At 43.0% G+C, this 16,651-nt stretch overlaps 1 protein-coding gene across 2 annotated transcripts in view; it reads right to left on the reverse strand.

Moving 5' to 3' along the window:
- The window catches only part of PPM1H (protein phosphatase, Mg2+/Mn2+ dependent 1H), a 286,682-nt gene that overhangs the window by 91,504 nt on the left and 178,527 nt on the right, over positions 1–16,651 (reverse strand). For both annotated transcript variants that reach the window (XR_003858625.1, XM_029615841.1), the window contains exon 5: positions 7,484–7,568. Coding sequence is in view for 1 of the 2 variants with exons in the window: in XM_029615841.1 (XP_029471701.1) it covers positions 7,484–7,568 (85 nt within the window). In the remaining variant the exon portion in view is untranslated. The remainder of the gene's footprint in view (positions 1–7,483; positions 7,569–16,651) is intronic.

Below are 16,651 nucleotides of genomic sequence, written 5' to 3' on the forward strand. Positions count from 1 at the left end.
GCAGAGTAATGCATTTAGGATGCAAAAGCCCAAGGAACAGGTACAGTATTGGAGGTGAAATTCTTCTAAGCACAAAAGAAGAGTAGGATCTAGGGTCCGAGCTTTTTCTTTTGCAGGTCCAAACATCTGGAATAGCCTCCCCGCAGACCTCAGGCTGGAACCATGCCTACTAACATTCAAAAAAAAACTTAAGACTTTGCTGTTCCAACAAGCCTTCTCGGATCCTTCAGACTCACAATAGACAAACAACCTATTCACGAGCTACGGAACAATGCTACTATTTATGTTGCCTATTATTATGATTATCCTAACTCCTCAAATAATATTTTTTCCTGTTTAATCTGAATCCATTACAACTTTTGTGTTTAAGTTATTGCCCTTCTCGGGCCTTTTATTCTTCTTACTTCTAAGCTGTAAAGCCTCCAAGTTTATAGTCCTTGTTTAATGTAACTTACTGCTCTCTTCTGATTATATTGTACTGTTCCATTTCTGTTACAAGTTTCTCTATCCCCCGTTCGATGTAAACCGATCTGATATGGTATTTAACCATGAAGTTCGGTATATTTATAAATAAATAAATAAATAAATAATTGTATCTGATGACCTTAAGGTGGTCGAAGAGGCGGATAAAGCAACGGTAAAAGCCAGAAAGATGCTTGGCTGCATAGAGAGAGGAATGGTTAGCAGAAAAAGGGAGGTGATATTGCCCCTGTATAGGTCTCTGGTGACACCTCACTTGGAATACTGTGTACAATTCTGGAGACTGCACCTTCAAAAGGATACAAACAGGATGGAGTCGGTCAAGAGAGTGGCTACTAAAATAGTCAGTGGTTTTTGTTCTAAAGCATATGGGGAGAGACTTAAAGATCTAAACATGTATACCTTAGAGGAAAGGTGAGATAGGGGAGATACAATAGAAACATTCAAATATCTCAAAGGTTTCCATGCATAGGAGGTGAGCCTTTTTCAATGGAAAGGAGGCTCTAGAGCAGTGGTTCTCAACCCTGTCCTGGGGACCCCCCCAGCCAGTCGGGTTTTCAGGATATCCACAATGAATATGCATGAGAGAAAATTTGCATGTTATGGAGGCAGTGTATGCAAATTTTCTCTCATGCATATTCATTGTGGATATCCTGAAAACCCGACTGGCTGGGGGGGTCCCCAGGACAGGGTTGAGAACCACTGCTCTAGAGCGAGGGGTCTTGAGATGAGGTTGAAAGCATGAGATAAATATAGGGAATCTCTAAGGAAGTGATGAGAATTATAATGCTAAATTAATTGGACAGATGGGCGAACTTGATAGGCCAGATGGTCTTTTTCTGCCTTCATGTTTCTAACTATCTATCTGTATCTGATGATGTAAAATGTTTAAGAAGAAGCATGTTTTTTCTATGTTATATTGTTTACGCATAATTGTGTATGCTAGTTGAAATCTGCACAGAATGTCAAAGATTTGTGCAATACAATCAAAAATAAACAAGTAAATAAATAAATGTTGCTGTGACTATGTAACCCCCCTTTTCAAGTTGCTATATTGGCTCCCCATCAAACTTCCGCATACAGTTCAAGCTTCTGTTATTCACTTACAAATGCATTCATTCTGCAACTCCTCTTTATCTGTCTTCCCTTCCCTTCCCATACACTCTTCCTTATTAACGCCATTCAACGGGCAAGTCACTATTATCTGTGTTCTTCTCTTCCCACTACTAATTCCTGCACTGTGCTTTTCACCTTGCTGCGCAGTATGTCTGGAACAGACTTCCTCTCATTCAAATCCAGTTTAGATGTTCACCTTTTTGAGGCTGCTTTTAATGCCTAGCCACTTCTCTACAATACATACACTTCCTTTTGACGCTTGTTTGTCATGTATGTTTGTTTTTAAACTGTAAGCTCCATAGAGCAGGAACTATTTCTTAAGTATATCTGTATTGCTGCGGTAGTAGTAAACCTCTACAGCAGGATTTTCCAAACCTGAACTAGTGACCCTCTAGCCTTTCAAGATTTTAGGATATTTGTAATAAATATGCATGAGATCTATTTGTATGCATTGGAAAACTAGTATAGGAAGATTTATCTCATACATATTTATTGTGGATATCCTGAAAGACCTACTGTCTGTGGGTCACCAGAACAGGTTTGGAAAGTTGTATACTACAGTAACCCTAGTCCCTCCTGGCCCAACATATTTTCACATATGTTAATACATAGTTGATAGCCATAGACCTTTAATAAAATGTAATGTTGAAGGTTAGTGCATTCCATCACAATGCTCCAATGTAAGTGGATTGTGGTTAGGGTTACCATATAATTCCATGTTTGTAGGGAGAAGCTGAGCCAATCCTGCCTTTCCACTGATGTATGACCTTAGAGTTCCAGTTTTTTAAAGAATCATTTTACTTATCTACCAGGAGTGGAGCCTCCCTTCACACCCCATTGCCTCCTTTTAATGTGGCTACAAGTACATATGTTGTGAAAATGTGCGTGTACTTTCAATGAGCTGAAAATTCACTTAGGCAGATTCAGTCTGCTCCCATAACTCATTTTACGTGTTTACATCTTTTAAGGACTGATTTACTAAGCTTTCCCCCATAGACAAAAAAGGAAATAAAACATGATATGGTACCTTTAAAAAGAGCGCATGGTCACCCATGTACATGAGCATCCAAGCATACTCACGCTGGAATTTTAAATCGTCTGTGCAATTGCGTGTGTGCTTTTTAAAATACTCTAGCTGTGCCTGTGTGTGCAGAGGTGACCAGAGTTGAGAGAAAAACCACAAGGCCCCCTCCCTACCGAAACCTCTGCTTCAAGTCAGAGGTTAACTCTTTAGAGCCAACTGCACTGAGTACAATAGAAGCTGTGAACAGGAGGGCCGCTCACCAACTGGCAGTATAACAGCAAACACAGAAACTATGCAAAGTAAAGCATGAACAACAGCGTCAGTAACAGAAACAGACAAGCTGCTGTGGAAATAGGACACTGAGAATAAATAGGAAAGCAGCTGTGGAGACAGGATATTGTCCTCAAATATAAACCAAAAAAAAAACAAAAACCACATACAAAAAATAAATAGTCTTCTAGACAATGTTGTATATGAAAAATGTCAAGTGCAATGAATAAAATAATATCATTGCCAAATATTAAAAGACAATATACTAAATTAACTTCTTGTATATATGCAAATAAATGCACCAACTCTATATAATGTCATAAATTGCTGCCTAAGTTCTGCACAAACCACTGACAATCTTCTGGAACACACTGCTCAGAGCCTGTCGCAATAAAAACAACCTTATTCCAGACTTCAGTGTTAATGCCAAACTTAAATTTCCAGTTTCTTTATTCAGACACTAAGATCACCTCAGCAAAGTACCTTAACAGTCAGCTGTAGGCCAGTCCTAGTTCCCAGGCCCATACTGCATTTACTTCCCAACTGTACCTTCTGCAGATTTAAAGGCACTACCAAAGGCTGTAGGCATCTGTTTCTGGGTCCAGGTAAGCCTGCCCCCCCCCCCCCCCCCCTTCCCCAATTTGGTTCTGTCTCTCTCTTTCTGTAGGCAGAGCTCTCTCTTTTTTAACCACCCTGACGAAAGCTAACAACTTTTTAATTTGCCTCAGTTGCGTCTCCCAGTTATTAACATAGCTTTCGGTGGCTGCTGCTTTCATCCTTAACTGCTCCTCTGCAAAAAGTCTCCAAACTACATTTCCCAGCAAACTTGGGCTTCCTGCTGTGTCTGGCTTTCCACTCCCCTACCCAACTCTTATTCAGTTTTTCTTTCCCTTTTGAAACAGTGTTCTCAGGGGACCTCCAGACCGGAGTCTGCAACTGTTTTGTCTCTCCAGGCTGTTTCAGCATGTGTGAAGCCCCAGCTTCATCATGATCATGCATAAAAACTTCAAAACTTCACCAATCTCTTAACACAACTGCCTTCCAATACAGCCGACCTCCAGACATATCAACAACCTGCCCTCAAAAACGTCAGCTTAAACACCTTTGAACCCGTCTCTTCCACGGAGATACAAACCATCCTGAGAAGAATGAAACCTTCGTCTCATCCTGCAGACCACATCCCCTCCAAACTTCTTCTAGCTATTCCAGACACAATAGCCACTTCATTGAAAAATATCATCAACTGCTCTCTAGCCCAAGGAACCTTCCCAGATGATCTTAAAATGGCCTCAATCTCACCGCTCCTAAAGAAACCCAACCTAGACCCGAAGGACCCTAACAACTTCCGCCCCATAGCTAACCTCCCATTCATCGCAAAGATCATGGAAAAACTAGTGAACTCTCAACTCTCAGATTTCATCGAAGACAACAATCTTCTCTTCATCCCACAACACGGCTTCCGTAAAAATCGAGGCACAGAATCCCTCCTCACTTCGTTGACAGACCATATCTTACTGGGCCTCGACAAAGGAAACTCTTTTCTATTGATCTTGTTAGACCTATCAGCAGCATTCGACACGGTCAACCACACCATCCTCTTAAACCAGTTATCGTCCATAGGAATCTGCGGCACCGTCCTATCTTGGTTCAAAACCTTTCTCAACAACAGAGGTTACAAAGTTAAACTCCAAAACAAGGAATCCTCAAGATTTGACTCTGCCATAGGAGTCCCACAAGGTTCTTCATTATCTCCGACTCTATTCAATATTTACCTGCTTCCTCTTTGCCAACTTCTCACTGACCTCAATCTAAAGTACTTCCTATACGCAGATGATATTCAAATCATCATCCCCATCAAAGACACATACTCTAAAACTCTTGACTACTGGGAATCATGCCACCAAAAAATCAAACAACTTCTCAACAGCCTTCACCTCATCTTAAATTCCTCCAAGACAGAAATCCTACTCATCTCTCCCGAGAACAATACACCTAACATTACTCTTCCCACCAACCTACCTACTGCACAAGTTAGAGACTTAGGAGTGTTATTGGACAACCGGCTAAACTTCAAGGCACACATCAACAAAACAACCAAAGACTGCTTCTATAAACTCCAGGTCTTGAAAAGGATAAGACCTCTCTTCCATGCTCAAGACTTCAGAACGATCATCCAGGCAGTCATTTTTTCAAAATTAGACTATTGCAACTCCCTATTGCTAGGTCTGCCTTCTTCCTATTCCAAACCATTACAGATGGTGCAAAATTCAGCAGCCCGACTACTAACAGGCACAAGAAAAAGAGACCACATATCTCCCATCCTGAAAGAGCTACATTGGCTACCCGTATACTTCCGTATCATGTACAAAACCATATGTATCATTTTCAAAACTATACATCAATGCACTTCCCTCGATCTTCAATTTCCTCTCCAAGTATACAACTCGACAAGACCTACCAGAGATGTTTATAGAGGCACACTCCAAGTTCCCCCTGCAAAAACGACTAGACACATTACCCTAAGAGATCGCGCCACCTCCACAGCTGGCCCCCTTCTGTGGAATTCATTGCCCACAGATCTCAGACTGGAACCTTGCCTCCCAACTTTTAGGAAAAGACTTAAGACTTGGTTATTCAAGCAAGCTTTCCAAGACACAATTTAATGACACAATCCAAGGACACAACCCAAGGACTCCTCAAAACATTCAGCCATTAATCATGCCATTTGTACATAACTTGTAATGTGACTTGTATATCGTTTAACCATTTATTCTTTCCTTTTTCTTCCTCTTCACCAAGTTCTGCCACCCTTGTTAATTGTAACTGTACTTTCGGTCACCTGAGTTCTAGTTTGATGTATTTAATGCACTCCCGTTTCATGTAAACCAGCAAGATATGTTCTCATGATTGCCGGTATATAAAAACCTTAAATAAATAAAATAAAAAATAAAAATAAGGGTCACTTTGAACTACCTATGTCATAAAGTACACCACTCCCTTCAGTATTCTCTTTCTTACAACATATTTCTTTTCGTATGTTAAAGCTGAAGGGGACCGTATATAAGGAAAGCCACATGCAGCTATGCCCATCACAGGCTCATGGGTACAATGCACTGTCTCAGGGCTGATGCAAGAGAATTTGGCACCCTAGGTGAACCCATGGCAGTTCCAGCCCAGAGCTCCCTCCGTTGGCGGTATTGGTGGGACAGAGCATCCCACTGGTCCTCGCATTGGCAGGATTTTGCCACTCCCAGCATTTTGGTGCTCTAGGCAAGCACATAATTTGCCCAATGGAAGCACTGGCCCTGCCTTGTCTTCATTAAGTATTATTTTTGAGATTGAATAAAGTAAATATTATTGAACCTGCAATTTTACTTCCTAATTCTTATACCCTTCAGAATCTGTAGTACTCACAACACTAGATTTCTGCCCATGGATCTGGCTGAGTTGTTAATTGAAGCTTTTCAACTCCTAGGCAACTGTGACTCTGATTTTGTGCTATGGACAGTATATGCATCTCTGGTAACTTGTAACTACTACTACTCCACATTTCTATGGTGCTACTCCATGTACACACAGGCCGATTCAGTAAACTGCGCGGGAGAGCCGGTGCTCAGAGGCGAGCGCCCGCTCTCCCAATGCGCGCCCAGGCCACTCTCCTGGGCACGCGATTCAGTATTCAAATAAGGGCCCGTGCCAATAAGGAGGCGCTAGGGACACTAGCGCCTCCCTATTGGTGGAAGCGGCAGCTGTCAGCGGGTTTGACAGCCGACGCTTAATTTTACCGGCGTTGGTTGTCGAACCTGCTGACAGCCATGGGTTCGGAACATGGACGCCGGCAAAACTGAGCGTCCATTTTCCAACTCGTGGGCAGATTTTTTTTTTTTTTAATTTTTGGGGCCTCCGACTTAATATCGCTATGATATTAAGTCGGAGGGTGTATAGAAAAGCAGTTTTTTCTGCTTTTCTGTACACTTGCCTGGTGCCGGCAAAACGGGGGCTAACGGTGTGCTCGGCCTGAGCGCACCATACTGAATTGGCCTGACAGTCCCTGCTCAATACAGCTTACAATCTAATAAAGACAAACTGAGGACTTGGGGCCTTCCATATATAAGACAATGGTTAATTAATTAGTTCATGAGACTGAAGGCAAACAATCAAGTTTAAGATTTAAAAGCAGCCTTCTAAAGGTGGGGTTTTAGATGGGATTTAAACAAGGCAAGAGAGGGAGCGTGACGCACCAGCTCAGGAAGTTTATTCCAAGCACATGGTGCAGCCAGGTATGGAGTCAGGAACTGGCAGTAGAGGAGAAGGGCATAGATAGGAGTGGCTGGCCTGCTGAGTGGAGTGCACAAGGAGGGGTGTACAGAGAGATAATAGAAGAGAAGTAGTGAGGAGCTGCAGAGTAAAGGCACTTGTGAGTAAGAGAAACGTGAACTGTATGCAGGAATGCAGCGGGAGCCAATGCAGCGACTTCAGCAGAGGGGTTATAGGGGTGTAGAGACCAAAATATCTAAAGTGAACTTTCAGTATGTTCTGTGGTGAAGCACTACTTGGAATCAATGTGTTTATAGGGGCTACTGTATGCCTTACCAGATGTTGCAGCCGCTGACGTTCAGTTTCAGGTGTGAATTCTGAAGACATCGGAATAATTTCCCCATTTCTGATTATTATGGCCCTGAAATTGCCAGAAAACACAGTGAGCAAGAACTGCAGAGTACAGTGGGAAAAGTCTGTTTTTGTTCATATCCTTTTTACACTCTAATTTTGGCTGAATTAGGAAGACAAACACACTGACAGTTAGAACAAGTATTAATTGTGGTGCAGTCTCTGGTTTTATGACTTTTGAAAATACAACAGTAGGTAATCTAAGCTCCATGCATCTCTTCCTTAGGGCACTAGAAAAATCAAATTCCACTTATCAAAACTGCTATTATCTAGTGTTTAAAAAGATGGCTAGTTTATGCTTTCCAACATAAGGCATGTTAGAAAGAATTAGGTTAACGGGGTCAATGTCTACCTTTTGTTTATCTGTCCGTTTATTTCTTTGTCAGACTGAGGCAAAATAACTTTTCAAAGAAAGGACAGAAAGTCACCAAATTTGGCTCATTGAAAGAAACTGGAACTATCTCAGACAGTTAACACACACAAACATTGGATCAATATTTATGGGGAATGAACCCTCCCAAAAATCTCCATTGCTTTGCCATGATAAACAGCTGGTATGCATGCTGCAGAATATTGACAGGAAAAAAAACCTAAAGCAGCAGGCAAAAGAATGGCTCCTTTCAAGCTATGTTCTCTCACACTTATCATCCAACACCCTCGGCACGCACCCACAACCCATGCCGAGCTCCCACACAAGCACCCCCACATAAATACTTACACATACTCCCCCTACACAGCTCTAGAAACACATATCTGTCATACATACATACACACTCCGTACTCTCACGCACACATATCCTTATACACAGACAAAAATACACCCCCAACCCCCTCTCCCCACATGCATATCACTGACACACAGAACTCCCCACACCCACCCAAGACTCGCCCATCCAAAGTCCTCCCATGGCCTCCTTCCCCACCCCCACCCACCCTACACTAGGAGTATGCAGTGTTATTTTTCATTTCATTTTGTTGATGAGGGGTTTTAATTCCATTTCTTTTTTTTGTTTGTTTTCATTTTGCTTCACATTAAAAAAAATGGCAGCAGCCAGCCTCTGTGCCTCTATCCGCTGCAAAAATTGTCATTCTAAAATCAAAGGTCCTGCTGGGCATTTTTTCCCATCACACCTACCTACCTACCTGGATCCTCCACCCCCTTAGGATGCCTACAACAGTAAACATCTTTATTGGGCAAGAGTGATCCCCAGATGCTGCTGCTCCAATGGAGCTCGATTCAAAATGGCGCCGGTGGGTCCTAAGGCTTGTTGTACTGAGGTACCTCTGTAGGGGGTAAGGTATACTGCTATACAACAAAATGGCACTGTTCTCAGGGCCCGCCGGGGCCATTCTGATTAGAGGTCCAGTGGGACAGGACTATACAGGGATTGCTCCTGCCCTGTGAAAATGCTTATGTCTGGGTTTCAGGTAAAGACCTGACATAACTTTGTTGTATTTTTTGTTATCAGAGGACGGGGCTACTGCTTTAATTTTGTTGTTTTTTTTTTTTTAATAAAATGAAAATAAATGAAATGTTATTTGTTTTGTTTCAAATTAAAGCACATCTCTACTCCACATAGAACCCCAAAATACACCTCTCCATATGTACTTCCACATATACCATCCCAACCCGTTCATATAGTACATACCCTACATGCCCAAAGACACATGCATACCTCTACAAATCTTACATACACCCCCCTCAAGGCACCCTTCTCCTGCTGCACGCCCCATGCCCCACACACCACATATACACTCCCCTATACATCCCCAACAGAACCTTTCCACATACAGAGTCCTACTACATATATTCAAACACCCATAACCCCCCACCCACTCATATCCCCACACTCCTCCCCATGCAATACCACACAGACCTCCCCTACATACAATCTTCCCACATCCCTCCCTCACCACAAACACATAACCACATATCGCAATAATTTTTTATCAGAATGCTGATACTGTGTGTGTTAAAAAAATATTGGCATTGCATCACTAATGCTGAAGTATTGGAAACAATGAAATATTAAGTAAAGCAATTATATAAAATAAATATCTAAAATGCCCCTCTTCCCAGTACAATCTCCTGGCAGCAATTAAATGTTATTAGCAAGCAATCAATATTTATTCTTCCAATAACAGAAAACACCTGGAAACTTAATTGATATAAATGAAACGTTTCACGTGAATTGTCAGTAAAGGTAAGATTAAGAACCTTACCCCTTCCTTCAACCAATCTGTTAGAAAGCGTTCCCAAAACCATGCAGCTACCTGCTTTACTCACTTCTTATTGAAACAGCTAGACCTCCCAATGAAGTAGCATAATGAATTGCAAAAGCACCCCATGAGCCCGATATTCAAAAGCTCTAGGCACCTAACTTTCATGCGCCTAGACTTCTGAGATAAAAAATGTGCTGGACCTCAGCACCTAAATTTAGGCTTCTAAAAAAGGGGCAGGGCCAGGTCAGGATAATGACTATAGGGGACTAACGTTAGGCTTCCTTATATACTATGGGCCATTTTACATGCTTAAAAATGGATTTTACAAGTGTAAATGCACTTTACCCATGTAAAGGGGCTTTTGAAAATTACTAGAATACATGCCATTGAATTGTCCATAGGATTTATAGCGTAAGAGCACTTTATGCGGGTAAATGGATTTTGAAAATTGCTACACTAGTATGTTACATTTACACGTGTAAATCCTTTTGAAAATTACCCCCCAAAATGCACTTCAAGTTAGGATGCCTAAAAGTAGTTAGGCGCCTATATTCAAGGATAAGGTTTCGGTACCTATACTTGAGTACAGTGCCCAACTGATGTCCCTAAATTCAAGCAGTCGTTGCTCATTCAACACTAAGCTTCTATAATAGCTGTTAATGCTCGTCACAGCTGTCATTCTAGCCTAACAGCTTCAGAAGTCTCATTCAAACCACTTTACATCTACTGATCCATCATCCACATAGAAAAGCTGATAAGCGGTTAATAAATGTATAAATAAAGAAATATATATATATGTCATGTCAAAACATTCCCAATCAGGCACTGGTCTGAAATGGGAAAAAGTTATCCTGTGTAACACAAATCTAAATCTGCAGCCTGATACTCGATTGGGCCAGAGGAAACCAGTCTCAGATCAACTTTCTAATCTATTATTCATCTTTAGTGTTGTGAGAGTGAGAAAAACTGAAAACAATTAGAAGCCTTGAGTCTCACAAGTTAATAAGTATATGTTATTCCCTTTGGGGAATATTGATTTGTATAGTTTGATTCCTATGGTCCACATAACAGGAAAACAGGACAAAAAAAGACAGTTTTACTCATGAGATGAAGTAAAAGTGGAGCAAGAGTCAAACACTAAAGAAATTTCAGGTTAGATGGAATTACCAACATCAAAGAGAGTAGGTAGCACAGAATTAGTTGAATCATCAATCTTACTAGCAAACATTAGATATTTACTTGCTAAAAACGTATTGCATAGAACATATTAGATTTTCCTAGCTTTGATGCTTCATTAAAGCTTTCTTCAAATCCCCAAGCAGAATACAAGGAAAGAGTGGCTTATTTGCATTTTTTTGAATCTTCCCTGTTATGTGAATCCTTTACCGAAAGAAAACAATTTGTGATTTCTATTTACATATGAAAGGTAAACATATTTATATAATAAATGTTATTTATCCTGTCAAACAGCTAAACATTTTACTCTTGATCATTCTGTTTAGTAGGCATCTCAGACTACGCAATAGATCCTCATTAATTGCAACTGCCAGAGAGGCAATTTGTGTTTTGATGCTATTTTAAACTACTAGAGTAAAACAGAATAAAGACTCAATTTTCAAAACTATGCAGGTAGTTTCAAAGTCCGTGGGTTTAAGTCCTCATGAGTTTGCATCAGGTCTCAAAAGGAAAGTACATCTGTACTTTCCCTTTGAAAATTGCCTAGGGTAAAAGTACTCACAGAGATTTGCACTTACTTCTTCTGTGGATATTTTTTCCTTGAAAAGCAATGTGTGCAGTTTTGAACTGCAAAACTACGCATCTTGATGCCTCACTCAATCTAACCTTGCCTCTGAGCCTGCTAACTTTTTGCGTGAGTAAAAATATTTGCTCATTGAAGTCGATATTCAAAAGTAACTTACAGGCCGATACAGTAAGGACGCGTTAGAAAGAGTGCGGCAGTGCTGGGCGCACCCTCGTTTGCTGCACGCACAGTTCGGATCACATACTGCTTGATACAGTATTTAAATTAGATGCAAATGCAAGCCGCGTCCAAAGCGCGTCCATGAAGCAAAATCCATTTTACTGTATAGAGCGCTATACAGCGCCTATACAGTATCCTGGGTGCGCTGGTACCTGTCATTTGAAAGTGGATGTCATTGGAAGTGGATGGTTCTCCTATGCTCGGGCATCGGGGATTGCCAGTCCTCTCTCCCCCCCTCCTGAAGCAAGGCGCAGGGCAAAAATCGACTCGACATGTTATTAAAGCAAACAGAAATTGTAACAAAAGTAAAACTTACTGCATGCTTCCAGGAGCCCCAGTCCTCTCTCCCTTCCTCCCGAGGCGCCCACCATGGCTCCCCTGCCTGCCGGGGACAGCCAGCGGCAAAAGTGGCTTCCAGCAGCCCCGCCGGCGAAGATGCATGAATGCACGTCCAATTTGGGCGCTCAAGCAGCGAAGGCGCATGCGCGCACGCCATGACCTCGGACGTCCATCCGGGCGCTCAGGTCACGGCGTGCGCTCATGCGCCTTCGCTGCCTTGAGCGCCCAAATTGAACGTGCGTTCATGCACCTTCGCCGACGGGGCTGCTGGAAGCCGCTTTCGCCGCCGGCTGCCCCCGGGCGGCAGGGGAGCCTCGGGAGGAGGGGAGAGAGGACTGGGGCTGCTGGAAGCATGCAGTAAGTTTACCTTTGTTACAATTTCTGTTTGCTTTAATAACATGTCGAGTCCATTGGTCACATGTCTTCTGAAAGCCTGTAATAAGGGGAGTAAGATTTAAAGAGTACCACATATTGAGTATTAGCCTCTCTGCACAAGTGAATTGCATCTCCTCTTCTGGAGGATAGACAAGCTATTCCTCTGTTGAGCTGCCCTACTGCTGGCCACCTGCAAGCTAGTCAACATCAGGTTACTGTGAAAAAGGGACATCCCACTGGGTCTTCCTCCTCCTTGGGCTGTCACTGCTCCTGTGCTCCTACCTTTTCTGCCTCTATGTCCTCCTCAGAGGTAGAAGGCAGCACCCATGCCATCTTGCCCCTTAGTGGCAAATTGTGCCTGGCCTATCTGAATCCTTGCCAGCCTGCTCCCCTTTAACACTGAAAATAATACATACTTTAATTATACATGCTTTGTGGGTATTTCTCTTCACACACAGTAGGTCTTCCTTTATGCCTAAAAGAATGGTTCAGTGATCCCTAATATAGCACCTCCAACTACACCCAGTGATGGAGTTACAATTTTGGCACTCCTAGGCACTGTTGGTGCTGTCATCACTCTCTTCCCCACTCCCCCCCCATCCATGGTTGGACAATAGGGAGGAAGGTCTATGGCACAGTCCCCTAATTTCCTGTGGCGGCTCAAAGGTAGATCCTGTGGCATAAATTTAAAAATTCTGAAGCAAATTGGCAAACATTTTCATCTTCTACATTGCATTATAAAACTAAAGTAGTTTTACACTTTAATTATTAGTATAATTTATTTTATTTTTACTGGGTGAAGAAACAATCTCAAGTTTCAATACAGAGAGAACTCGGGGACAGGAAGAGGAAGGGAGGAGATTCAGGAATGGTGTAAGGAGAAATGGGGAGGAGTGTGAGAATGAAAGAACTAGGGCTGAGGAGGTTGGAAGATGGAGAAGATTAGGAATTTTCAATGGGGACTTATCTGCCTACATGTAAACCGTTGCGATGGTATAGAAAAGACTTTAAATAAATAAATAAATAAATAAATACATAAATAGAGGAAGGGGAAGAGAGAGAAGGCAGAGTTGGGGTGTGGGTTCCAGGATCTGGGGAGAACGGAGGTTCTAGGATCTGGCAGAGAGAATCCAAGATCAAGGGAGGGAGGATTTGAATTGCAGTGTGTGGGGAGGAGAGGAGGGTGTCCCTACTATGCTCTGGTCCTGCTCCTCCTTGTATCCCTTCTCTGACATCCTAACCAATATGACACACACACACACATATACACACACACACACACCTGGCACCAATCCCTTCTCTCTCATACATTACCCCTTCCCTTGTTCCCCTCTCTCTCACACACAGATATACATCTCCCAGTCAATCCCCCCTCTCATCTTCCAGCCTCTCTTCCCACCCTCCAACGATCTCTACTCAGCCTCTCCTAATCTCCCCAAAATGTTCCCCCTTTGCTTTGTCTGCTGCAGGCTCTTCTGTTCCCTGCATACTGCCTGTACAAGAGGGACTGGATCACGAAACAGAGGGCTGTTCTCTGCTCAGTGAGATTCAGCACAGCTGAAATGCAACAAATCTTCAGCCAGTCTACTACCCTAAGCACAAGCCTAGTGTGCCTATTGACAAATCCAGGCCTGGCTACACCTCAAACTGTATAGAAAGCATTGCTGTAGTACATTTGCAGAAAATGGTGTGATCTGGAAAAGGGTTGCTAATTGAATCTAAATATAGAGAACTGGAGAATAAGATAGCATCCAAGGTTACCTTTTACTGGGGGAAAAGGACCAGATAATAGTGGTGTCTGTTCCAAAGAGGTGTCTAGTTTTGTGGGTTTAGAGGTTACAGGAAAGTGGTTTTCAGTAGTTTCTGAGTGCATACATGTTCTGTAGCTACACAATACTAAAACCCCATTCAGTTTGAACTGAATTTAAATCCACTCAGTTCAAAGCCATCGGTCTATCTTGCTTCTCCCTCACTGTAGGTGTATAGAATGTTCTATTGGAGATTTTGAGAAAGAAGCTGGAAAAGTCTCAATGCCTACAAACGCATTAGGGCTAATGCAATACTCTGCTTTTCAGCCTGTCTACAAACCCCAGGTGGTCAGGAGGACTAGGGTGCTCATTGGCCCTCCCAGTGTGCCCAAGTGCCTAGAACCATCATTGGATGATGGCCATGTATATCATACATAAGATAATATTCCTTGCACACACTCTATCTGATTTCCCTACATATAATGCTCACCTTGCTGGTGTTCTGGTTGGGAGATGTCCAAGTGGCCAACCCCTCCCACAGCTGCATCCAATATGGTGCTGAGCACCAACTGTTCCGCTATGGTGAAGCTGACCTGGCTGTCAGGTTCCTCAGCTGTCCTCCTGGCCTGCTTCTTCTTCACCAGCTGTTAGATGACCAGCCACTTGTAGTTCAATTCATTGATACTGCAGTTGTTGTGAAATATCATATTCACCCTGTGACAGATCTTCTCCTGCAGCTGCTCCTTTCTATAGAATCCCACTCTCCTGACTGGGGGCCATACAGGAAATGCTGGACCTTCATGATCTCCTTGACAAGAAGGTCCACTTTCTGAGGTAGGAAGCTGGACTTCCTAACAAGTGCTCCACTCATTTGGAACATGGTGCAAGTAGGAAGACATGCAGGAGGAATCAACCCTTTTATACCTGCATACACGTGTATGGGGTGTGGATTTATGCAGGTAATTATTTCACATGTAACTCATTAAAATAGATAGGAAAATTACGTGTGTTCATTGTTGCTTGTTATTCCATGTGCATCTTCTTATTGATGTGCTATATGTGTACAATTTATAATCAGTGCAGAGATAATTTATAATAGAGATTCTCAACCTAGTCCTAAGGGCATACCGAGGTAAGTCAGGTTTTCTGCATGTACACAATTATATGGCATGAGACAGATCAGCATACAATGGGCCTCATTTACTAAGAATCCAAGAAATTGTGCAAAATAAATTTAGTGTCCATGCTTTTTGGGGCAGATTTTTAAACGAGCACGCGTGGGGTACATTTGTGCATGCTACCCGGCGCGAACAAATGTGCACCCGATTTTATAAAATGCGTGCGCTGCCGTGCGCATGTTATAAAATCCAGGGTCGGCGCGCGCAAGGGGGTGCACACTTGTGCACCTTGCGCGCGCCGAGCCCTAGGGGAGCCCCGATGGCTTTCCCCGTTCCCTCCAAGGCCGCTCCGAAATTGGAGCGGCCTTGGAGGGAACTTTTCCTCCATTCCTCCCCACCTTCCCCTATCTAACCCACCCCCCAGCCCTATCTAAATCCCCCCCTACCTTATTTCAAGGAGTTACGCCTGCCTCTGGTAGGTGTAACTTGCGTGCGCTGGCCAGCTGCCGGCGCGCCATCCCCTGGCACAGCCGCTGTGCCGGAGGCCTCGGTCCCGCCCCCAGACCAGCACCCCACCCACGACCCCGCCCCCCTTTCAAAGCCCCGGGACATACGCGTGCCCTGGGGCTTGTGCGCGCAGGGGATTTTTAAAGGGTTATGCGCATAACCCTTTGAAAATCTACCCCAGTTTGAATGGTGATCAAAATGTGTTTTACCTGGTATGGCAACTCCACAGTATTTTTATATAGCAAACTTATATACGGGCGGGTCCCCCGACAAGGACCCATGTTTCGCGGCGAGGCTGCGTCGGGAGGGACGAATATATCTTTAACAATTCTGTGATGTTTTCAACATGGAAGATGACCGGTAGTGTGACAGAATTGTTAAAGATATATTCGTCCCTCCCGACGCAGCCTCGCGGCGAAACATGGGTCCATGCCGGGGGACCCGCCCGTATATAAGTTTGCTATATGAAAATACTGTGGAGTTGCCATTCCAAGTAAAACACATTTTGATCACCATTCAAACTATGCGTGAACACTAAATTTATTCTGCACAATTTCTTGGATTATTTGTATATCGTGTGCAATATTGCTTCTGTTGTGGATTTTTGGAATTTCTCCGTCCTGATTTACTAAGGCCATTCTCCCATTCTGTGTTTATGGGGGAAATGCTTAGTAAATGAGGACCAATGTTAGTAGTGCATGATAATCTAGCTCATGTCTATTCATTGCGGATATCCTGAACACCTGAATACCAAGGTGTGACCAGAGGAGTGAGTTGTGATTTCCTGGACTATACTACGGAT

The sequence above is a fragment of the Rhinatrema bivittatum genome, chromosome 9, assembly GCF_901001135.1.
Source record: "Rhinatrema bivittatum chromosome 9, aRhiBiv1.1, whole genome shotgun sequence".
Taxonomy (NCBI): Eukaryota; Metazoa; Chordata; class Amphibia; order Gymnophiona; family Rhinatrematidae; genus Rhinatrema; species Rhinatrema bivittatum.